The 26299-nt window shown below is 39.6% G+C and overlaps 1 protein-coding gene across 1 annotated transcript; it reads left to right on the forward strand.

Moving 5' to 3' along the window:
- Positions 1-6311: 6311 nt before the first annotated feature.
- Positions 6312-25477, forward strand: galcb (galactosylceramidase b). Its single transcript, XM_063007171.1, has 17 exons — positions 6312-6404; positions 8839-8907; positions 10555-10618; positions 10702-10815; positions 12092-12231; positions 13250-13288; positions 14789-14919; positions 15229-15384; positions 16512-16636; positions 16723-16850; positions 16924-17013; positions 17100-17189; positions 18050-18194; positions 20312-20492; positions 22494-22657; positions 24392-24468; positions 25081-25477. Exons 4-17 carry the CDS (start codon positions 10722-10724, stop codon positions 25222-25224), a joined length of 1704 nt encoding a protein of 567 aa, XP_062863241.1. The 5' UTR covers positions 6312-6404; positions 8839-8907; positions 10555-10618; positions 10702-10721; the 3' UTR covers positions 25225-25477.
- The last annotated feature ends 822 nt before the right edge of the window (positions 25478-26299 follow it).

Raw genomic sequence — 26299 nt, forward strand, 5'->3', positions numbered from 1 at the left:
GCATGCCTTTGTATTGTGGGAGGAAAACGGAGCTCCCGGAGGAAACCCACACAGACACGGGGAGAACATGCAAACTCCACACAGAAAGGACCCGGACCACCCCACCTGGGAATCGAAACCAGGACCTTCTTGCTGCCTGTGAGGAGACAGTGCTACCCAACGAGCCACCAAACCGTCCCCGCAGTGTTTACTCCATTAAGGAGTCTGTTAAAGTTTTCCAGTTAAATCTTTATTTACCCTTCTAAAGTGTATAGACTTTTATTGTAGCTGAAATATAACAACATTAAACCATGCACATGCAACCAAGTGCAAATTCACTAAACTACACTAAACTACAAATAACTGTTTCAGATATATAAAACATAAATTCAAGATTTGTTAGCTGGTTTAGGTTTCGCTGTGTTGTCTGATAAGCTTGTTTGGGTTTCCATGCATTAAAAATTTGTTTACACGCAATGGTGCAAAAACATCCAGTAAGTGGCAGTTTTGGTGGTGAAAATCTTTTTTTTTTTTCTTTTTAAAAAAAAGCTTTTAAATCTTTTTCTTTTCATGCATTATGATTTTATCTTTAGCATATAGAAAAGCGATTTTAATGTATATATACTTATGTGGGCAGTATGTAATATGCAGTATACACTTGGTCAGTAAGTGTTATAAAGTATATACTTAGCTAAACAATACATTGTTTCTTCTCATAATGTAGCTAAAATAAGAGAGCTTCAGTTTGGTTATTTGGGCTTTGAGTGAGAGGTTTGATTTGGTCAAGGCTTCATTTGTTAGTCTTCTTTGCCGTCCAAGGAACACAAATTCTTCACAGGCATCAATATTCTTCCTGTCTCTCTTTTTACTGTCCAGCTTTCATCAATTAAGAACCATAGAGAAGACCACAGTGTGGACACATATTTTCCAGGTTCTTAATTCTTGTCCCACCAGGTGTTAGTCTGTGTCGTATTTCCTGACTGCTGGATCCTTTGCTGTTAGTAACTGATTCAAGTAGACAAAAGTTTTCCACCACTTTGACAACTTTTGCATTAATCAGGAAAGTTAGTGGTCTTTCCTTTCATACTGAGCTGAAGTCCTATCTTTTCACATTGTTTAGTCCTCTGTATAGGGGCCATCATGGTGTATATAAAGGTGGTGTCATGGTGGCTCGTTGGGTAGCACTGTCACCTCACAGCAAGGAGGTCCTGGGTTCGATTCCCAGGTGGGGCGGTCCGGGTCCTTTCTGTGTGGGTTTCCTCCGGGAGCTCCGGTTTCCTCCCACAGTCCAAAGACATGCAAGTGAGGTGAACTGGAGATACAAAATTGTCCATTACTGTCCCAGCTAACAAAATTACGTTCTGAGAACGTTCCCCAAACGTTCCATTTTGGTCGTGGGAACGCTGCATTGGTTATTTAGGTAACATTCATAGAACGTTACCTAAACCTCATTTGCAACCATAATTCAACGTTCTGGGAACGTTGTCTTGAAATGTTCTAAGAACATTTAAAATAAGGTCCTCTGAACGTTCCCTTAACGTTCCATTTTGGTTGTATGAATGTTTTATTAGAACGTTCCTTCAACGTTATTTTGTCAGTTTTTTGTCAGTTTTCTTAATATTCTCAAGACATTTAATACAAGTTAAAGAACATACCAAAACATTTTTAAATGTTTGAAATGTTACTTTAACATACTTTTAACATAACTACAAATAATGTTAATCCAATACAATGTTAATCCCTCTGTCTCTGTGATATATTGGATGAAGGCGATTGCAGGCAGAGAGAGAGAATCCGTTTAACTCCATTTATTCTCAACACACACACACACACACACACACACACACACACGCATTCATGCTTCCAACCCGTTACATGTGCATTCACTTAGTAATTCTACCCTCATTATCTTATATAGTCATTTACTAAGTATTTACTGCCACCTTCTAACCGTAGACTAACTTACAGTTACTGTATATATCACCAAATACAATTCTAATATACTACAGTCTTGACCCCCCCCCCCAACCCCCCCAACCCCCTCAGACATTACATTCATTAAAAAAAATATCGGAATCACTCTGATAACATTTGCTATGATGGTCTAATTCAAACAATTCATGTGATAATACTGACATAAACGGAGGCAAAATCAATGCAAACATATTTTTTTTAAAACATGTTTTATCATCATCAATCAAAATCAATTGAATGAACAAAAAATGAAAAAAGAACAATCCCTCAATTTTTCTATCCATTATAAACTGAGAAAAAAACAGTTAGAATATCTTGTATTTATTTATTTATTTATTTATTATTGTATTTATTATATTAATTTAAATTAATCAATGGAAAATGGAAAAAATATACATAAATTCTAATGTAAATGAATAAATGGAAAATGGGGGAAAAAACAAATAAAGTTAGGTAGTAATTCAGGGCGTCTCCGCATTCTCCACCTGCAAAGTAAACAAAGAGGTTTTTTAAGTATTTCTGCATATTTATCAGTACATATAAAACATTTTACACTGTAACCAAGTCATTATGGGCAGCTAAAATACAAAGCTTCCTTGAAGCTTCTTTAATTTAATTTAAGTCTTTATTGTGCAAGAGGTGTCTGTGGCTCTTTTTTAATGGTTGAATTACTCGTATGTGTGATTTTACAGTGAAAATCATGAAATAGCATTATTTCATGAGGTACATGGCAGTATTTAATATGCCATAAAATAATTAAACAGCCAGCTTGATTAAACAAAATTAAGTAAGGAAATCATACTAGTGTTGTGGATGTTTTAATATTTATTTAAATATAGTTTTTTTTTTTGTAAATATTGTTTCTGTTTTTGTATTTTAAATAATCCAACTAGGCAATTAATTGTATGTAGGTTACACTTGATAAAATACAACTTGTTTTGGAGCAATTTGATGAATATTTTAAATGCTATTAAAGTTATGAATAAAAATCAGTTTTTTATTATGTAATAAAAGTGTCAGTATAAGAGTTGTAGTATGTAATGTGGGTTACACTTGATAAAATACAACTTGTTTTAGAGCAATTTCTTAAATATTTTAAAAGTTATTGAAGTTATTAATATGCTGAATACTTTTATTGCTATTGAAGTTATTTATATGCTAAATACTTTAAATGCTATTAAAGTTATGAATAAAAATCCGTTTTTTATTATGTAATAAAGGTTAAAAGTGTCAGTATATGAGTTGTTGTATGTAATGTGGGTTACACTTGATAAAATACAACTTGATTTGGAGTAATTTGATCAATGTTTTAAAAGCTATTAAAGTTATGAATAAAAATCAGTTTTATTATTATGTAATAAAGGGTAAAAGTGTCAGTATAAGAGTTGTAGTATATAATGTGGATTTTACTTAATAAAACATAACTTAATTTGGAGTAATTTGATCAATGTTTTAAAAGCTATTAAAGTTATGAATAAAAATCCCTTTTTTATTATGTAATAAAGGGTAAAAGTGTCAGTATAAGAGTTGTAGTATGTAATGTGGGTTACACTTGATAAAATACAACTTGTTTTGGAGCAATTTGATGCATATTTAAAAAGCTATTGAAGTTATTAATATGCTGAATAATTTAAATGCTATTGAAGTCATGAATAAAAATCTGTTTTTTACTGTGTAATAAATGGTAAAAGCTCACCCCAAAGGTTTTCAATTGGGTTGAGGTCTGGGGACTGAGATGGCCATGGGAGAAGCTTGATTTTGTGTCTAATGAACCATTTTTGTGTAGATTTGGCCACATGTTTAGGGTCATTATCTTGCTGAAAGACGACCCATCTTCAGCTTTCGGGCAGAGGCCACCAGATTTTGATTTAAAATGTCCTGGTATTTCAAAGAGTTGCCATGCCATGCACCCTAACAAGGTTCCCGGGGCCTTTGGAAGAGAAACAGGCCCACAGCATCACCGATCCTCCCCCATACTTCACAGTGGGCATGAGGTGCTTTTCCGCATACTCATCTTGTGTGTTACGCCAGACCCACTTAGAGTGTTTGTTGACAAAAAGCTCTATCTTGGTCTCATCTGACCAAAGCACACGGTCCCAGTTGAAGTCCCAGTACCGCTTAGCGAACTCCAGACGTTTACGTTTATGCTTGTAAGTGAGAAAAGGCTTTTTCCGTGCATGCCTCCCAAACAGCTTGTTGGCATGTAGATGGCGCCTGATGGTTGTTATGGAGACTTTGTGACCATGCTACTCTTTGATGCAATTCTCTAACAGTGAGCTCTGGAGAACTTTTTACTTCTCTTACCATCCTCTTCACTTTGCGTGGTGGCAAGATAAACTTGCGTCCTCGTCCAGGCTTGTTTGCCACTGTTCCAGTTGTTTTAAACTTCTTAATGATTCCTCTGACTGTATATATGGGCAGGTGTAGGCGAGTGGCTATTTTCTTGTAGCCATTGCCTGACTTATGAAGGTCGACACACATCTGCCTTACTTGAATGGTGTGTTCTCTTGTCTTTCCCATGTTAAAGAGTGGATAAGAGACATAGGCCTCTGTGTCAAGTCATATGTATACCCCAGGGAAACAGGAAGTGATGAATTACTAATTAAAGATTCCTAGATACTGTGATCAACTTTATGAATTACAGTAGAAATGACAGAAATGCTTCAATTACATTTATTTTCTAGGAATTGTTAGGGGTGCCAATAATTGTGGAACAGGTGATTTTAACCCTTGAGTTAAGGGTTACATTTTCCTACAATTTTCCATGTGAGATTATGCTTCTGCAATAAATGTTAAATTTATTTTAAGGCATCTAAAGAATATCACACACATACTCCTTTAAATTTTTGTTTAAACAAAAGACGTTAAAAGAACGTTCATATAACGTTACACATTGAACAGAATATTTATCAAGGTCACGTAGCGTTTATAGAACGTTCTATTAACGTTATTGTGAGAACGTTTGCTCATAACATTAGGAGAACTTTATATAACATTAGTGAAAGTTGTGGTAACGTTCCCTGTTAGCTGGGGTAGCACTGTCACCTCACAGCAAGGAGGTCCTGGGTTCGATTCCTAGGTGAAGCGGTCTGGGTCCTTTCTGTGTGGAGTCTGCATGTTCTCCCGCGTCTGTGTGGGTTTCCTCCGGGAGCTCCGGTTTCCTCCCACAGTCCACGTGCAAGTGAGGTGAACTGGAGATACCATAGAGTTCATGACTGTGTTCAACATTAAAAACTTGAACTGATGAATCTTGTGTAGTAGTAACTACCTGTCCTGTCGTGAATGTAACTAAATATGTGTAAAACATGATATTAAAATCATAATAAACTAAATAAAACTAAAGGGCCTTTAAGGTTTCATGATGAGGGCCAGTGATAGCTCAGTGGTTAAGGTACTGGACTAGTAAACAGAAGGTTGCCGGTTCAAGCCCCGCCACCACCAAGTTGCCACTGTTGGGTCCCTGAGCAAGGCCCTTAACCCTCAATTGCTCATCGTGTTCCACTCACTGTGTAATTCGCTTTGGATAAAAGCGTCTGATAAATGCTGAAGATGTAAGATTAACTGTGGAATAATAATAATAATAATGTGGAGTAGTAATAATAATAATAGATAATTGGGGAGTGTTTAGTATGCAGTATACACTTTAGATGTATGTAGTATACACTATAAGTCTTTAATATCAGCATTATTATTACTTAATATGCAATGTTTTTCCTGTTAAGTTCGACTATTTAGCCAGTTAACAAACATTAGCAACACACTAACTCTGGTAAAACTACAAAGCGGGTGTTTATGGGAACTGTAGTTTTCGGCTGTTTGTGCAAACGTAAACAGAAAATAACCCACTATTAAAACGTTAATTATTGCTCTTGTTGGGGTTTTAAAACACACAGTAACTAATACATCTATCATGGATCGCTAATAATACTTTGAATGTGTGTGTAATACAATTTAAGAACTTCATTTGGACACAGTTTCTGCTTGTTTTTATTATTTATCCAATAGCGAAGAGTGGACTGTTGCTGCGTCTTAAATCAAACCATATTTACTACATAGTGCACTAGATTGAAGAGTTTAGAAGACAATTGATCGCGTTTTAGACATCATATATGTTCACCTAAGAAATAATACAATACACAATTCAAAATTATTTAATTGATGTACATAGGTTATTTGCTAAAGCTATAATTTGTTATGTAGTCTGTAGGGAGTAGTGATCGAAACACGTTTGGAACACAGCCTGTATCCACTGCAGCCCTTTGCGGAAGCAGCATGTGGATCAGGTGATTTGTTTGTAATGGTGAGATGACAGAATGACCAGGGAAACTGTCGGTGTGTTTTTATTCATTTTAGTTTGTACATTCAGCTGTTCAGGAGGAGATTATTTTATAGATGATAGTGGAGGACTGGTACGGAGGTTTGATGGTATCGGTGGGTTGAGTGGTGGAGGGGTAAGTTATTAAGAACTAAACGAAACTAGTTTGCATCTGTACAGTACAGGTGCACTTTCTATTTCACTGCAGATGTTTCTTTATTATAGACACTTTTGCTTAAAGTCGACCTGTTAAATTAATGCAAATGATTCCATAACAAAGATACACTGATTAATAATGTATTCCTACTTTTAAACACAATGTGGATGTATCTGGGGAACACAATGAAACAAAACTGCTGTGTGTGCAAATCAGATGTAAACAAGTTCAGCACTTCATTCACAGTTCATATGGGGGATGATGGAATATAAGTATAAGTCACTTTGACCATGACATGACTGTGGTGCCAGATTAGCTCGTTTGAGTTTCTCAGAAACTGTTCATCCTCTGGGACTTTCATGCATTGAAATATCTAGTGTTTACAAGCAATGGTGCAAAAAACATCCAGTAAGTGGCAGTTCTGCTGGTGGAAATGCTTTATTTGTGAGAGAGGAGAATGGTCAGACTGGTATGGGCTGACAGGACAGCTACATTAAATAACCGATTTAAAAATTCCACGATTCAAATCGATTTGGCATGTAAAATGAATCGATATTCTCTTTAAACAGCAGAGGGCACTGGCGATTTACACCTCGCCTAGTTAACGTCACTGGCGCTATACGCCTGGTTGCCCGATTCGGGGTTTTTCAGCCAAATTGGGCTTAATTTAAAATTGTTTTGCATTGTTTGTACCTACCTGAGAAATAAAAGGGAATTCATTATTTAGATAAATAAAAGATAAGCACAAATACAATATTTTATTTTATTTTTTTAAGAGAAATAATAAAAGGAAACTTTGTCATAATTTGTCTTTCATTTCAGTTTAAAAAATCGGATTTAATTGCATCATTAGAGTGTATTGTTACATCCCTAATAACAACCATAATAAGCAGAGGCAGTTAAGCTGCAACAGCAGGAGACCACATCAGGCTCCACTTGTGGTAGTCAAGAATTGCAGTCCGAAAGGGCGGCACGGTGGCTCGGTGGGTAGGACTGTCGCCTCACAGCAAAAAGGTCCTGGGTTTGATTCCCAGGTTGAGCGGTCCGGGGTCCTTTCTATGTGGGTTTCCTCCGGGAGCACCGGTTTCCTTCCACAGTACAAAGACGTGCAGGTGAAGTGAATTGAAGATACAGAAATGTCCATGAATGTGTTTAACATTAAACTTGTAAAACATGACATTAAAATCCTAATAAATAAATAACTGTTGTCTAAAGCTGCAGTGCACAGATGGTAGATCTGACTTGAATAGAGAAATCATGGTATGTCGTATAATGAGAGATTCAAGACATGAATTAGTGGCTGATACATCTGCAGCAACATCTGAGTGCCCTCATTTCAACATGCTTCAAAATCTCAGCAAATGTTCACATGCCACAAAGAATTTAGGTTTAATAATTTCTACATCTGTCTTTATTACTGTGACTGAATTATTCTTCTTTGTGTATATGTTTATTGTGTAGTAAATCATACTACTTTAAAATATTAAGTTTATGAAAGCTATTTAGAAATCTTTTTTCCAGCTTTATTTACATATTTTGTCTTACAGCATTAAAGTGACAAGAAAAAGTTGTAGTATTTAAATACCTAAACTACAAACCTGCCTATTATTACAGAAATATGCAAATTGTACAACTGTCCTTAAAACCATCTACAGATTTAAGTCTGGACAACTATTGACATAGACTCTCCCATCCAGTAGCCACCGTACTGTACCATCAGGACGACATGGTCATTCAGGGCGACATGGTGGCTAAGTGGGTAGCACTGTCGGTCCGGGTCCTTTCTGTGTGGTTTGCATGTTCTCCCAGTGCCCACGCGGGTTTCCTCCGGGTGCTCCGGTTTCCTCCCACATGCCAGTGAGGTGAATTGGAGACACTAAATTGTCCATGACTGTGTTTGATATAACCTTGGGAACTGATGAATCTTGTGTAATGAGTAACTACCGGTCCTGTCATGAATGTAACCAAAGTGTAAAACATGACGTTAAAATCCTAATAAATAAACAAACAAACAGGAGGTTTATTCTTGGATGTAGTTGTGTGTTCCATCAGTTTTGGAATGGCTACATCTAAAGAATATGAGCCAGAAAACCAAAGATTTAGTAAAACTCTATTCTAAGTTATAGAGCGTTCAAAGATCATCAATGTTGTACCAGAAGCTTGTTAATAGCTTTTAAAAGTAGCTGATTATTTGCTCCCCTTCTATTTTTGTACAATTTTCATCTACAAATACAAGGTATTCTATGCTTTAGTTAAACAACTTTTTCCCCTTTTTTGTATGAATCCAAATTTAAATTTCGTGTCTGCAAAAAAATAAAATTTTATGTAGGACAAACTTGTTTGCTTTAAATTATTGTTTGTTTAGATATTAAGCTAAGTTATTAGTAAATATTTCTGTTCATATTGTTTTTAGGCAACATCTCGCCTGCTAGTCAGCTATGCTGAACCCTACAGGAGCCAGATTCTGGATTACCTCTTTAAGGTAAAATTCAAAGCAAAACACCCTCAGTGGTCACACTATAAGGAACACCATATAACATAGGACCACATTTTCCTTCTTTCTTTGTAGCATGGAAAGAAATCCACATTGTGTTGATAAAACTCCTTTAGGATTCACGTCCAAGCTTCAGGTTTTATTATGTAATTGTGCTGTGAATCTGTGTTAAACCACATCTCAAAACTGCTCGGTTGGATTCAGATCTGATGACCAGGGAGGCAGCTGAAGTCCACTGAACTCACTGTCATGTTCATGGACCCAGTTTAAAATGCCTTGTGCTTTGGGACATGGTGCACTACTAAGCTGGAAGTCTTCATTATTAGGTGGAAAACTGTGCCCATATAATGTGGTCAAAAGATACACATAGTCAGCAGTAATGCTCTGATAGGCTATGGCATTTAAAATGCTTGTTTGGAAGTAAGGGGTGGCAAGGTGTACCAAGTAAAACATTTCAGACCCCATTACAAAACCACCAGCAGTTGAACTGTTGGCATGAAGCAGGTTGGTGCCATAGATTCTTGTTTTTACACCCAATTCTAACCCAATACCTGCATGTTGTAGCAGGACTCGGAATGCATCAGACCAGTCAGTGTTTCCCTGTGCCCACTGAATGAAGTAAAAGCCCATTTCCTTGCTTTTGTCGTCCATCTGCCTCAATCTGTGTCCAGCAATTTCTGTCAGGTCCAGTCCAGTCCAGCTTGTTGGTAGGGCTGGGCGATTTTGCAAAAAAATTATTAATCGATTATTTTAATATTATTACCGATTGTCGATTACGATTTCGATTTTTTTGTTCTTGTATAATGCAATTGAAAAAAGACTCAAATTCCTTTTTTTTTTTTTTTTTTTGCATTTTAATTTAAAAGTCTGCAGAAGTGAAAATAGTAACAGCACCACCGATAATTATAATTTCAAGAGACTCAAACTTGATAACGATAACGATATAACAATAATTAAAACAAAATAGAAATCTTAATTAGCTATATCCTTTATAAGAATAGCTCACAAACAACCCTTACTTTAAATATTGTGCAGCAGAACCTCCTTACATTAGGAAAAGTAAAAAAAACTACAAAAAGTTCTTTACAGGTTTCTTAAAAGGAACACGAGCCTGTGAAGTGAGTCTGTATCAGTATCTAGGCTGGGGGGGCGGGCATCAAGTAATCACTCTGCTCAGCTTTGATTTTGTCCTCTTGTGACTCTGGGGGGTGGATGGAGGGGGCAAGTTCTGCTTCTAACAATATAGACTACAATTCCCATGCTCCCGCGGACTGTCACGTGACTAGCACAGTCAGTCAGTTTGTCAGTTTCTGCCTCGTGACATGTTAGTATTTTAATAAAAAGATAAAGTATGTAAACAATCGCGATTGTCACATTTCTAACATCGGTTGAAAACGTTCATGCAAATTAACCGAATTAATTGTGAAAATCGCCCAGTCCTACTTGTTAGTTGTGATAATTTCTGATTTCATTATGCTTTTATGCACTGATCTGCTGTTACATGATTGGCTGATTGATGTACACGTTCCTAATAAAGTGGCCAGTTCGTGAATGCCAGTATCAGCCTCTAAAAAAAGATGCTGAAACACGTCACAAATGTCATGATGACTGTTTTTATAATTTTTACCTGTTTAGCCAAATTTCGGAGCTTCTTTACAAATCCTGAAGGTTGAAATCGGAGGCGACGCTCAAACAACAGGTGCGTTTGCGAACATTGTAAATTACGGATTACAATTCTGCACATGAATTTCTGAGGAAGATGTGTTGCTATTTCTTCTCCAGATGGTACCGAACCGTCTCACATGCACTACCCCAACGATGAGAATTATTTCAGGGGGTACGAGTGGTGGTTGATGAAAGAGGCCAAGAAAAGGAACCCAAACATCACACTTGTAGGTGGGTTAGACTTCGATTCTTGATTACAAATGTGACCGTAAAGGTTTGTGTGTCCATAAGTGTAGATCCAGTATTCCAGTGTTCACTTTTATGTTACAACACTGTCCTCATAATAATAATTATATTATTATAACATGTAATGTCCTCAGTGTTTAAGTTAATGGACTAGTAATTTATTTATTGTATTTCATTTTGGTTACATTCATGACAGGGCAGGTAGTTACTGCTTACACAGATTCAGTTCAAGTTTAATATTAAACACAGTCATGGACAATTTTGTATCTCCAGTTCACCTCACTAACGCGTCTTTGGACTGTGGGAGGAAACCCTTGCAGACATGGAGAGAACATGCCAACTCCACAAAGAAAGGACCAGGACCTCCCCACCTGGGGATCGAACCCAGGACCTTCTTGCTGTGAGGCGGCAGTGCTACCCACTGAGCCACCCTGCTGCCCTAATGGACTAGTAATCAAAAGGTTGCCAGATTAATCCCAGACATTGCACCGTTGCCTCTTTTGGGCCCCTGAGCAAGGCCCTCAGTTTCTACTTGTGTTTAGTCATAATTGTTCCTGGCTGCATCCAACCAACTACATCACATGTGCTACATAGTGTGTGAATAAGGCAGTTGTAGCCTAGCGGTTAAGATACTGGACTAGTAATTGAAAGGTCGCTGGTTTAAGCCTCACCACTGCCAGGTTGCCACTGTTGGGCCCTTGAGCAAGGCCCTTAACCTTTAATTGCTTAGACAGTATATTGTCACAGTACTGTTAGTCGCTTTGGATAAAAGTTTCTGCTAAATGCTGAAAATGTAAATGTAATAAACCATTTGAAGTGCATAAATTATGATTAATAATAATCTAGGGCAGATGGAACAATGAAAATACTTTTTCCGCATATCAGAGTCCATGGTTCAGCACCCCTGAAGTCCAGAGAGTTAATAGCCTTGCTTGGGGGCCCAATAGTGGTGGGGTGGGGCTTGAACCAACAACCCTCTGATCACTAGTCCACAGCCATGTTATCATGCGGCGATGTGTAGCCCTGTTGCCTCATAGTGAGAAGGTCCTGGGTTCGATTCCCGGGTGGAATGGTCCAGGTTCTTTCTGTGTGGAGTTTAGATGTTCTCATCATGTCTGTGTTTCCTTTTGGGTGTTTTTGAGTAGGATGCTGTCCCCTTAGTCCTGACCTAATCCTAAAGTTAGCTTGATGTCCCAGTAGATTAAAGTCAAACAGATGTTTAAATGTAGTTAAACTAAATGTTGTTATTAATTATTTGCAGCTTTGCCTTGGGCGTTTCCTGGATGGGTGGGTCAAGGTGAAAACTGGCCCTATGACTTCCCTGATGTTACGGCGTATTATGTTGTGTCCTGGATCATCGGAGCTAAGCAACATCACAACCTGGACATCGATTATGTGGGGGTAATAATAATGCTGTCATAATAAAAATAATAACCATTTATCATATTTATAAGTACACTGGTATGTTGAAACTCTACGTCAGTTGGTTCTGGGAGTGGCATTGAGTTTTAAAGACGTTGAGTTTCAAGGTATTTTTTCCCATAAGGATGTTTGAGAAACCTGTTAATGCGTCCATGCTCTGGTGGAACTGCATATATTTTTGACTAATGTAAAATAATAAGGTTGTTTTTGACACTTATACATTGAAAATAACACAAATATAATATAAATAACATCTGCATACATATAATAATACAATAAAAGCTGCACTTTAGTTTTACTTCTTTATTGTTTCCTTATGCTTCTTAATCGTGGAGATGCTTGATCTTGGAATACTGTATTCCGTTCAGTACCGACGCATTCACATGAGAAGTGACAGAACCAATTTGCGCTGCTGTGCTGTTATTTCCTATGAAGTGTGGTGGCGGTGCACAAAACTTAACGTGACTTATTGTAGTAAAACGGCGAGTGAGGAATGTGATTAGTGGAGGAACTTATGAGCAGTAATAATGAAGAGAAGTTTAGTGCTCCTGTCTCCTTCTTTTACTACATTAAACCACGTTAAGCTTTATTTTCAACCAGAAGCGTTTTAGACTCTGGGAGAAGCTGATTCTGATTCTCACCATTTCTCAGAAGCTGGAGCTGTAACACAAGTTTAAAAGTGAAACAGGGAGGAAAATCCAGATAAACACAGATACATGTGGAGCTGTAACACTGGATCTGACGCTTATTCCACACTAATGCAGATTTATCTCATATTCACACTTTGATGACGTTTTACCGCATCGATCAAGCCGAGCGCTGAACAAAGAAGCAGTCGCACACACGTTGAGTTTAAGGTTACACATTTCTTGACAAAAGGCATTGAGTTTCAAAGATTTTGAGTTACCATTGGTAGGTACCACTGTAGTAATATTTTGGAATGGTAATTTATTGTTGTATTAGTGTTATTGTCAACAGTTTTGTTCTTTTTACACAGATTTGGAATGAAAGGAGTTTTACTAGCAAGTATATAAAGGTAAGCTGTTTATTTCAATAGTAAGAGATCCACAGTTTCATGTAAAGTTTGGACACCCTGATCATATTGCACGTTTTAGTGATTTTTAAATGAAAAATACACAGATTAGGCATAACATTATGACCACTGACAGGTGAAGTGAATAACACTGATTATCTGGGTGGGATATATTAGGCAGCAAGTGAACATTTTATCCTCTAAGTTGATGTTAGAAGCAGGAAAAATGGACGAGCGTGAGGATCTGAGTGAGTCTGACGAGGACCAAATTGTGATGGCTAGACGACTGGGTCAGAGCATCTCCAAAACTGCAGCTCTTGTGGGGTGTTCCCGGTCTGCAGTGGTCAGTATCTATCAAAAGTGGTCCAAGGAAGGAACAGTGGTATACCAGAGACGGGGTCATGGGCGGCCAAGACTCATAGATTTACGTGGGGAGCGAAGGCTGGCCCGTGTGGTCCGATCCAACAGACGAGCTACTGTAGCTCAAACTGCTGAAGAATTTAATGCTGGTTCTGATAGAAATGTGTCAGAATACACAGAGCAGCACAGTTTGTTGTGTATGGGGCAGCAAAAGGGAGAACAACACAATATTAAGAAGGTGGTCATAATGTTATGCCTAATCGGTGTATGTTAAGTCACAGCAAACACACTTAAATATGACATTTACCTGCACATGTACAGTATGTGATGGATTAAATCCAAATAGTCGTTTTCTAACTGAGGGTTCAGCTCAAAGTAATAATGACGACTGAAAACGGCTGTGTTTCAAATCTCTCTCTTTCACACACACACACACACACACACACAGTATTAAATAATACCATACTGTACTTACACACGTGTAACACTACGGAACAGTTGTGGCCTAGTGGTTAAGGTACTGGACTAGTAATCCAAAGGTTGCTGGTTCAAACCCCACTTCTGCCAGCTTAGACAGTATACTGTCACAGTACTGTAAGTTGCTTTGGATAAAAGCATCTGCTAATGCTGTAAATGTAAACACAGGATGTGGTTTTGGGACACGGCCATAAAAACACCAAAAACATTTACCTGTGTTGTGTAAACAATGCACACGTTAGTGATTGAATCCTAGCTTTGCTACACTGCTGCAATGATTGGCCTTGTCTGAGGGAGGGAGGACTGCAGGAATTCCTCATAGCTGCTGCAATTACGACCTCTGCTGGCTGATCGATGCATGACTCTCCATGTGTGATACTTATCATTATATAAACCTGCCTTCTGCACATGAGAAGCATTTGGTTACTGTTATTTACGGCCCTTATTGGTCAGGATTGGAGGCCTGCAGCAGTACACAGCAGTAAATACAAATCAAGTAGTGCACTGTTCCGTAGCTTTAATACAGTTTTGGTGAGTAAATGAAATAAAATACCGTATATATCAGATTTCCAGGCGTCTACATGCTTTTGGTCATACAGTTTATCTATATTTATTTTGAGTAATGATTTAAAATGCTGTCTGCTCTCCTGTGCTGTGTGTTACCAGATCCTGCGCTATACTCTGGATAAGAGCGGTTTGGAGAGGGTTAAAATCATTGCCAGTGATAACCTGTGGGAGCCCATAACTCTTTTCGTTCACCTGGACCGTGAGCTCAGAGATGTAGTGGATGTGTTGGGGTACGACGCACACACTCGAGAATATATTTTTTGTTGTTTTCTTTTTTTTGGGTGCACACATGCCTATGAAGCAAGTATCACAACTTTAGATTATTAGTCATAATTACAGCAGTTACAAGGAATCCCTACGGCTCTTCCTCCCTCAGATGAGCCATTAATCATCCGAGTTGTTTAGCATTTTTGTTTACACACTCCTTATACAATTGGCCCGGAAGTCATTTTTCTTACTTTTTGGCTTGTACAGGATCCATATGTGATACAGTTCTATATGTGTAAAACAGAATGTAACAATGCAGATCTGTTTTTCAGTGCTCATTACCCAGGAACCACCACGGTTCCTGCAGCTCTGCTCCTGGACAAGCAGCTGTGGGCTTCTGAAGATTACAGCTCCTTTAACGATGATGTAGGAGGAGGCTGCTGGGCACGAATCCTCAACCAGAACTACGTCAATGGAAAGATGTCAGCGTGAGTCTGATGTCCTGTGTTTACACATTATCTCCCTAATGCTGCCACAGCATCACTCCACTGCTGCCACATAATCTCCCTAATGCTGCCACAGCATCACTTCACTGCTGCCACATAATCTCCCTAATGCTGCCACATCATCACCCACTGCTGCCACATCATCACCCCACTGCTGCCACACCATCTTCCTACTGCCACACTGTCACCCCACTACTGCCATATCACCCCACTTCTTCCACACCATCATCTCACTGCTGCCACATCACCCCACTGCTGCCACATCATCACCCCACTTCTTCCACACCATCATCTCACTGCTGCCATATCACCCCACTGCTGCCACATCATCACCCAACTACTGCCATATCACCCCACTGCATCCACACCATCACCCAACTACTGCCATATCACCCCACTACTGCCATATCACCCCACTTCTTCCACACCATCATCTCACTGCTGCCACACCATCACCCCACTGCATCCACACCATCACCCAACTACTGCCATATCACCCCACTGCTGCAACACCATCACCCCACTTCTTCCACATCATCACCCCACTTCTTCCACATCATCACCCCACTTCTTCCACATCATCACCCCACTGCTGCCACATCATCACCCCACTGTTGCCACATTATCACCCCACTGCTGCCACACTATCACTTCACTGCTGCCACAGCATCACTTCACTGTTGCCACATTATCACCCCACTGCTGCTACACTATCACTTCACTGCTGCCACACTATCACTTCACTGCTGCCACACCATCACTTCACTGTTGCCACATCACCCCACTGCTGCCACACCATCACCCCACTGCTGCTTTTTTTTTACACTGGCTTCCTGTAGCAGCCCAGATTCAGTTCATAACAGTGATGCTTGCCTAATGATGTTTGGTGTCCCGTCCGGTGTGTCTTACTGCATTGCACCCAGTGATTCCTGGGAAACTGTACCTACAGCGTCCCTGACCAGGACGGTAAACATGAAAATGAAATGACATTGAAACCTTAAATAAATACTATAAGCATTAATTGCAGAAATTAAATGTTCATGTGGATTCTACAGTCTAGAACAAACAGATTTGTAAGTAATGATGTTAAAACTGTTTGTGTGTTTTAGCACGATTTCCTGGAACCTGGTGGCCAGTTACTATCAGGATCTTCCGTTCGGAAGAGATGGGCTGATGACCGCTCAGGAGCCGTGGAGCGGACATTATGTCGTGGAGTCGCCCATTTGGATCTCTGGTACTTTACTCTACAATTAAAAGGCAATCTGAAACAATCTAAACAGCAAGTACGCCGATGTTAACAGAACGTGAATTATTTTCTAGCGCACACCACACAGTTCACTCAGCCCGGGTGGAAGTACCTGCAGACTGTTGGACACCTGAAACACGGTGGGAGTTACGTAGCTCTGACCGACCAGAACGGAAATCTAACCATCGTAGTAGAGACCATGGTAAGATTTTCCTTTTAGTTCAGCAACAGTGCGGCATTTCGGACTCGCCTCAAACACTTTGCTTCTTCTTCAGACTCACGATCACTCTGAGTGTATCCGACCCCCTTTGCTGCCCTATAACGTCACAGCGCAGACGGCTACGTTTTCTCTGAAAGGATCGTTCGTGAGTATAACTGAGATCCAGAATCATTTAATAGCAGGAGGATAAAGACACGTCTTTTTTACACTGAATGTCCTCCTTTGCTACAGGCTTCCATCAGTGAGCTGCAAGTGTGGCACTCAAAGCTTGATTTCAAGATGAATAAGTCAGTCCTGTTCCAACAGCTCAAAGCAATAAAGGTACGGTACGTTAATGCCAAAAAATAGCTGGTAAATTACTTCTATTATGATCACAATCACACAATCACAGTTGTAGTCTAGCGTTATGGACTAGTAATTGAAAGGTCGCTGGTTTAAGCTTCACCACTGCCAGGTTGTCACTGTTGGACCCTTGAGCAAGACCCTTAACCCTCAATTGCTAAGACAATATACTGTCACAGTACTGTAAGTTACTTTGGATAAAAGTGTCTGCTAGTGCTTGAATTCAGTCATAATTGTAAGCCATTCATGTAAATAAATAAATAGAAAATATAATAATTTTGTTAAGGTACAGCACTACTAAGCAGAAGGTCACTGGTTCAAACCCCACCACTGCCAGGTTGCCACTGTTCGGCCCTTGAGCATGGCCCTCAGCCCTCAAGTGCTTAGACTGTAAGTCGTTTTGGATTAAAGCGTCTGCTAAATGCCAAAAATGTATATGTATATGTAAATATTAATCAAGTCTCAGTTGATGTTCCAATTCATTCCAGACTCGTTCAGGGGTGCTGATGTCAGGGCTTTGTGCAGGACACTGGAGTTTCTTTAAACTGAGCTTTTCTTCATGTCTTTATAGAACTTATAGAACTTGCCTTCCCTAAATTGTTGCTGCAAAATTGGAATAATATTATTTCCTTTATATAAATGACCTGCAATTATTGTGGCTGAAACACATGAATACAAAATTAGAAGGGGCAATACTTTTGTCCATACAGTGCATTAATCTAATGTGAATGTGAATTTCACATTTGTTGTAATTTCTTATGATTTTTTTCACAAATATTTATATCGTCTCAGTATTTTTCAGTATAAATCGTACATTAAAACGTGGAATTTTCTGACAGGTCTCAAACGGCTCCTTTAGCTTGAACCTCGACCTGGATGAAGTCTACACCATAACCACCATAACGACCGGACATAAAGGGAATCACACTGAACCTCCTCCCTCTGCTCCCTTCCCTAAAATATATAAAGATGATTTTGATGTCAGTAAGTATCTTATGCAAGCTTTTTGTAGTAATAAGCCTTTCCAACTGTATTTATGTCATCAGTTGGTGCATCGGTCCAGTTTAGTAGCACACCATTGCAGATAGTACTGTTTAACTTGCTACGTTGTAAGTAAGGGCGGAATTGGAAGTCAGCGCCATGACACGGCAATAGTGACTCCTACTGTCTGGTTGAGAAGCTGGCACAAGAAGTATAGTAGGATACAAAACACCTGTAGCCCTCCACAGTCGGTCTGCTGCTTGCCCCGGGTTTGGTTTTGCAATGAAAACAAAGCATTAGCAATGTCGATTTTGATACAAATACGGCTGTACTATATTGGTCCAGGTTTTTCTGGATTTTTCTTTACAGTTGGTTATGAAGAACAGTATTTGGCTGCCTCTGACGGTAAAGGAAGGCCAGGCTTTGTGTTCCTTATTGCATGTTCCAGTGCCAGTCAAGGGTGTTATTTCCCATTAGGCCTTCCCTCCCTTAGACATGCCCAATTTTGTCTGTTAAGTACCTGACCAGGCCAATAACATTACCAAGATTCAAACATGGATATCTGTTGGTGGGCTAGCATGTTGGACCGCTGCGCCACCCAAACACCCCCATGGACTTATTAGTTTAGGCCACTAAACCACTAAACACTACAATTTTTTGTTTAAGTTCTCAGATGACACTGCCATTCTAAGTTTAATGCAGAAGAATGACAGTGTTAATGACTGCTTTGCTGAGGTACAGAGATTTGTGGAATGTTGTGACATTAATTTCCTCAAATTTAATATTAAGAAGACATAAGAGATTGTCTTTGATCACAAAAGAATTGGTGACCACAGTCCAGTGGTTATTTATAACAACTCTATATCTCAGGTGTCTTCTTACAAGTATCTGGGGGTTTATATTGACAGTTCACTTGGATGGCTAACCCATGTAGAGTATCTCTGTGCCAGACTGCAACAGAGACTGTACTTTCTGAGGAGACTTCGTAGCTTTGGAGTGGACCAAAGGATTATGACTCTGTTTTATAAGACCATATTAGAGAGCATTGCAAGTTACTGTATTTCTGTCTGGTTTGGTGGCCTTTCAACCCAACTAACGAATAAGTTAGCTAGTGTTGTCAAAAATGCCTGGAAAATTATTGGGGGCAATCAGTACTCCTCACTGGGTGCAGTCTATGAGCGGTCTGTGCTGAGGCTGGCAGGGAATATTACTTCTGACCCTGATCATGTTATGTTCTCAGAATACCGACTTCTCCCCTCGGTAAGAAGATTCAGAATGCCATTGTGTAGATTTAATAGGTTTAAAAACTCTTTTGTACCAATTTCTATTACTATTCTTAATTCCAATAGGTGAGCAGAGTAGTGGAGGTATTTCAATGTATTTTAATGTGTGTTGTTTGATGTTCGATGTTTGCATTGTATAGTATGTTGTTGTATGTTTGTATATACGATATGTAGCCCGTGGTGGCCCAAGTAAAATTTCCCCTAGTGGGACAATAAAGTAAATCAAATCAAATCACTATGTTGATTTATAGGGGGTTAAGCCTGATACGTAATTGGTCCAGTTTGTTTTGGATTTTTCCTACAAATGTTTGTGCAAAATGAATGAACGTTTTAGGCTTCTTGCATGGAAAAAGAAAAGGACGCTTGGGTGGCACAAAAACACGCTAGCTCACCGGTGCTGACATCTCAAGCTCGTAGGTTTGAATCTCTAGCTCTACGGGCGCTTACACGGACAATAATTGGCTGGTCTGAAAGAGGGTAAGCCGTAGGGATTCCTTATAACTGCTGCAATTATGACCTCTGCTGGCTGATCGATAATTTTTTGCTCGTACAAAGACGGGGAATAATAAATGATCAGTACATGACTCTCCGTGTGTGATATGGATCTCCAAAGGAACCTGCTTCACAGGGTTGAAAAGAAGCGGTTGGTACTGCACACGTGTCGGAGGTGGTGTATGTTAGTTATGGCACTTCTCGGTCAGTGGTGTGGAGTGGAGGTCTGCAGCAGTAGAAATGAAATATGATTGAGTAGTTAGATATGACTAAATTGGGAGGAACATTTGGGGGGGTGCATTAAAAAAGAAGACTTTCATGACTGTATTTTTTTTTTTTTTGAAGAATCCCCCAACTTCTCGGAGGCTCCTTATTTCGCTGATCAGACGGGGGTGTTCGAGTACTTCGTGAACCTGACGAGCGGCGGCGCTCATGCTCACACGCTGCGTCAGGTGCTCACTCAGCGCCCGGTCACCTGGGTAGCAGATGCTGATCAAACCATCAGCGTGATTGGGGATTATAACTGGTGTGTATCAGAGTCTTTTATTCCTTTTATTTTCCATTTTCTTAAAACATCCTGTTTATGTTCAAGCCAGATTATTTTCTCCAATCATAGAGCGGAGGCCAAAAGTTTACATACACTTCTGAGGGATACTTTGTCATGGCATTTAGTCTTGGGATTTGATAAAAAATTCTATTTCAAAAAAATATATCGTACTAAGAAAGTATCTAGGTGCTCAGGTCAGGTGGCAGAGCAATACAACATGTTAGTCCACCAGAGCTGATGTCTGAAACATGTGAGTTCAAATCTCAGCTTTGCTACTGGCAGGCTGGGCGCCTATACGGACGATGATTGGCCTGTCCGAAGGGTCGTAGTGCCGTCAGGATTTGTCTGATTGGCTGGTGCATGCCGCCTTCACAGAGCCAGGGGATAATGGAGATTAGTGCATGACTTTTCGTACGTGATGCGGATCTCCACGGACCACACACGTTGGAGGGAGCGTGTGTTGGTGTGACCCTCCTCAGTCAGGAGTGGAGATCAGCAGCAGTAGAAGAAGCAAAAGGCGACTGATATTGGGGGGAAAATGGGGAAAGATGCAAAAATAGAACAAAGACTTACAGACTTCTTGACTTTTTTCACACTTTGTGCTGTGAATTTGATTTTGAATAGATAATAACTGCTATTTTTTACCCATCAAGCTACATTTAATCAGCTTGATTGGTAAAAATGCTGTTTAATAATGATGCAAAACAATGACACAGTTTTTCGAAAGTTGATTGAAAATCCAAAACTGATTTTTAAACCCTTTTGTTTATTTATTTTATTAGAATTTTAACGTTATGTTGTACACACTTTGTACACCCTTATCTTCATCACTACATGCACTGAACTTCACTGCCAACACCAGTGACAGTGATTTGTAACTGTAGTCCAGTTTTATATTATAAATTATAAATTATACCTTTTTTAAACTGATCCATATCAGGCACTTGTGTGCCGCAGCGGAACTTGCGTGTTCAAATCTCTGTCGAAGGGAGCGTGTGTCAGGCGAATAGACCCTTCTTAGACACAATCAGGGTCCACAGAAGCAGAAGACTAGGGGAGTAGGGAAGAAAATGCATAAATAAAATAAAAACAATGAATTAATCAAGTGAGCAAAAATCATGCACATGACTTTATTTATTTTAAAATGCAGAGTATATCTGCGAGGGATCTTCAGAAAGTTTCTTCACACACACACTGTTCACCAGAGCTGGGATCTCGAATACATCGTATCGAATCTCGGCTCTGCCTTGCCGGCTGAGGCTGAGCGGCTACATGAACAACGATTGGCCTGTTGTTCAGATAGGGGCGGGATTAAGCCGGATGCGGACTCTCTCTCAGACTAGTGCGATTACGACCTTTGCTGGCTGGTTGGTGGCGCCTGCACGGAGATGGGAAAGGAGTGCGGTAGAGGGTGTGGCCCTCCGTGCACAGCGCTGTACCGCAACTGCACTTGTCAAGTGTAGGTGATAAGATGTTCGATTGCTGTGCACGTGTCGGAGGGGGCATGGGGTGGCCTCGTCCTCTCCAATCAGGAGCAGAGATCAGCGTTAATGAGAGGATGATTGACGGGTAGAAATTGGATGTGCTAAAGTGGAAGAAAAAGGGGTAAAAATAATAAAATATAAAAAAAAAACTGAGAGACGCTTATAGTCCGGATTTAGCTCCATCTGATTTCCACCTTTTTGGACGCTCAAAGAAGCTTTAAGGGGAAGAAGATTCTCATGTGATGATAATGTGAAAGCAGCGGCGCATCAGTGGCTACACGCTTAACCAAAAGCATTTTGTGCTGATGGCATTAAAACGTTGGTACGACGCTGGAAAAATGCATCTGAATGTGAACATGTAGAAAAGTGATGTGGTTTGTTTTTGAGTTTAAAAAGGTGAGGAAACTTTTTGAAGAACCCTCGTATTCGCTCATATTTAGCGGCTGAAAGTTTTTCTACTGTGCTTGACATAAATGGCGCCGTGTCCTTGTTACAGGGAGAATGTGAGCGTGTCGTGTGATGTGTACATGGAGGAGGAACGTACCGGCGGGGTGTTCGTGGCTGTCAGAGTGGATAAAGGAGGAGGATCGGTCAGGAGTGCCAGGGGGATTTTCTTCTGGGTGTTCGCCGACGGGACGTACAAAGTCACCAACGATCTCAGTCAGTATTTTAAAATAAAATAAAATAAAACTGTAGATGAACTGTAGATAAAACCACGACTATGTTAGGATTAATAATTAATGAATAAATAAATAAGTGTCCACTTATAACAGTGTAGAGGATTAAGATCAAATAAAACAGCTCTAGTCTCTAGTCCCCAGTTCTAACAGTATGTGTTTGGGACAGTTGTAGCCTTGTGGTTAAGGTACTGGACTAGTAATCCAAAGGTTGCTGGTTCAAGCTACTGCCAGGTTGCCACTGTTGGGCCATTGATCAAGGCCCTCAACCCTCAATTGCTTAGACAGTATACTGTTAGTCGCTTTGGATAAAAGCGTCTGCTAAAGGCCGAAAATGTAAATGTGTTTCTAATAAAGAGACCAGTAGGATTAAACCATATTTAAAAATCCCAACAACACTGCTGTACCTGATACACTCATACCAGCACAACACCGTGTCATTGCAGTGCTGAGAATGATCCACCACCCAGATATCATCTGGTCAGTGACTTTCCTATCGGTGTATCTTTTGATTGATAAATGTGGTACAAGGATAACAGTGTACAGAGCAAGAGATGGGCTACAATCAGTAATTGTATACCCACAAAGTACATGTATGCATGTAGGGGCTAAATAATTGTGACATGGTAGTATTACCAAATATCCTGCTACTCTAAAATATCACATCATTTATTGTTCTTGATCCTTTGCAGCGTTGTTTAACTTATAAAGATGTCATTTAAAGCAGAATCCACATTTTTTAGAGGAGTTTTACATCCGTATTTTCTCAGGCGGGTTAATTATGTTTGGTGGACATGATGTACCACAGTACAACATATTTAAAACATATTTAAAAGCGTTTTTCCTTTGTTCATAATTCTAGTTTGGATACAAGAAATTGCTTAGTTCACTCTGGTGACCTCTGCTGGCTGAGACGCAGGATAGCAAGCTTATTTAAAACGGTCTGCCCAGCACTCTTCCCTGACGGTGAGAAGGCACTGGGTTCGATTCCCTGGTCTCTTCTGTGTGAAGTTTGCACGTTCTCCCTGTGTCTGGGTGTCCTCCGGAAGCTTCAGTTTACACCTACAAGTACAATATCGATATATATGAACTACCTGTATTGTCATAAATGGAACCAAATTTGAAACATCACCTTTGTTTGTTTATTAGTATTTTAACGTCATGTTTTACACTTTGGTTACATTCATGACAGGAACGGTAGTTACTCATTACACACAAGATTCATCAGTTCCCAAGGTTATATCAAACACAGTCATGGACAATTTAGTGTCTCCAATTCACCTCACTTGCACGTCTTTGGACTGTGGGAGGAAACCGGAGCACCCGGAGGAAACCCACATGGGCACAGGGAGAACATGCAAACTCCACACAGAAGGGACCCGGAGTGTCCCACCTGGGGATCGAACCCATGACCTTCTTGCTGTGAGGCGACAGTACTACCCACCTAGCTACCGTGCCTCCCAAACATCACCTTAAAATCCGAATAAACAAACAAACAAACAAAACCACCTGTTTAAATTATAAAAGGTTTGAATTAAACCTAGAAATATTTTCATCACAAGGTGTGAATCTCATTAAAACGACTCAGCAGGAATAATAAATACAGATCACATTTAGTTTGTTGCATAAAGTCATAATAAAACTGGCTGTAGTTTTAAAATACACTGAATAATTTGACCTAATTTTATTTCTTTATTCTTAATTTTTTATCCAAAAGGTGGGGAGACCGTCCTGGCTGAGGGGCTGTCTGGCACCAGAGCTCATGCCTGGCACACTTTGACTCTTTCTGTTCAGGTTTGTTGAATAGATTCTCATTTAAAAATCGGGTCCGGATTCACCAAGATCCCAACTAGAGAGTTTTTGCAGTCTATGAATGTGCTGAAGTATTTGGACACACAATAAATTCACGTGTTTCAGCCACAACAGTTGCTAACAAAGAACCGGATGTGGGTCTCTCTCTGTCAGAATGCGATTACGTTCTCTGCCGGCTGATTAGAGGCGCCTGCACAAGAGATGAGGGAGGGTGCCCTTAGGGTGTGTCTCTCCGCATGCAACGCTAGGTGGCGCCAAAACTCATCAATGTGTGGGTGGCAAAGATGCATCTGGCTGCTGCTCGTGTTTCAGAGGGGATATGGGTTAGCTTCGATCTCCTGGGTCAGGGCAGGGTTCGATGCTAATTGAACAATTGGATGCGCTAAAGGGGGAGAAAAAAGGAAAAAAAAAAAAATCCTAATAAATAAATAAATTACTAATGCTGTGATTATACCTAAGGTTCGGTTCTCTCGGTTTAAACAGAAAATGTTAGATTTTAGTCCTGGTACACATTTTTGTCCACCTTTAGTAAAACGCAGCTCATGTTTGTTAATCGTGACTAACTTTGTCTCACTTCATTCCTCTGTATTTCAGGGGTATTTTGCATCTGGAGAACTCAACGGCTACGTGCTTTGGAAGGACGCCGTGGTTCTGGGGCCTAAGAACGGATGGGCGGCTATAGGCACAAACTCATTTGAACTGGCGCAGTTTGATAACTTTGTTGTTCAGGCGAAGTAACGTCACCCCCCTGATACCTGCTTATTTTTTAGCTTTAATGGAACATTTTGGGTTGTAAATATTGAGACATCTTACAAGGTGCTTTGACTGATTTTGGGTTTAAATAGGTCTGATAGTATTTAATAATTTAATACAGAAAGATTTGTTTGGTTTCTGATGCTTTCACCTTGAATTTGCACTGAAATTGTAAAGTTTGTACAAATAAAATCACTTCCATTTTTATAAATGCAAACAAATGTGTGGATTTAAAAGCATTGCCAAATAAAATATTATTATTATTTTTTCCAGGACATACTGTCATTTGTTTGGGTAGCTTTTATTAATGGCTTGTTCATTGTACACATCCATCTTGTTGCTGGCTGTCTTCTTTTTACCTTCATTTTTTTCCAAGTGAAAAGATATATATTCAGTTCTCCTAACCTTAAAATGTATTATGGTTATATGAACATATACAGTGGTGTTCAAAAAAATAGCAGTCCAACATCATTAACCTGATAAATCACTGCAAAAAATTTACCTGAAAGTGTAGTAGAGTAATGAAAACAAAACAAACCTAACAATTAGGACATGCATCCCACTCATTCTGAGTAATCGAAGCATTGATTGAAAGGGGCTTGTTCAAAATAATAGCAGTGAGGAGTTCAATTGGTGAAGTCGTTCATTCTGCAGAAGAACAGGTGTCAATTTTGGCCCTTATTTAAGGTAGGAGGGGGGCAAATGTTGCACAGGTTGGTCATAGCGCATTTCCTTCTGAAATACTGGGTAAAATGGGTTGTTCCAGACATTGTTCTGATGAACAGCGTACTTTGATTAAAAAGTTGATTGTAGAGGGAAAAAACATACAAAGAAGTGCAGCAAATTATAGCCTGCTCAGCTAAAATGATCTCAAATGCCTTGAAGTGACAACCAAAACCTGAAAGATGCAGAAGGAAGCGTGGAACTACTGTTCAAATGGATCGAAGAATAGCCAGAATGGCAAATACTCAGCCAGTGATCACCTCCAGAAAGATCAAGGAACATCTGAAGTTACCAGTGAGTACAGAAGATGATTAAGTGAAGCCAATTTACCAGCAAG

The sequence above is a fragment of the Trichomycterus rosablanca genome, chromosome 13 (assembly GCF_030014385.1).
Source record: "Trichomycterus rosablanca isolate fTriRos1 chromosome 13, fTriRos1.hap1, whole genome shotgun sequence".
Lineage (NCBI taxonomy): Eukaryota > Metazoa > Chordata > Actinopteri > Siluriformes > Trichomycteridae > Trichomycterus > Trichomycterus rosablanca.

Coding starts and splice junctions, on each gene's coding strand:
- galcb (XM_063007171.1), top strand. CDS start 10,722: ATGCACTACCCCAACGATGAGAATTATTTCAGGGGGTACGAGTGGTGG. Junction 16,851..16,923: donor CCATCGTAGTAGAGACCATG/GTAAGATTTTCC, acceptor CTTCTTCTTCAG/ACTCACGATCACTCTGAGTG. Junction 17,014..17,099: donor TTTCTCTGAAAGGATCGTTC/GTGAGTATAACT, acceptor CCTTTGCTACAG/GCTTCCATCAGTGAGCTGCA.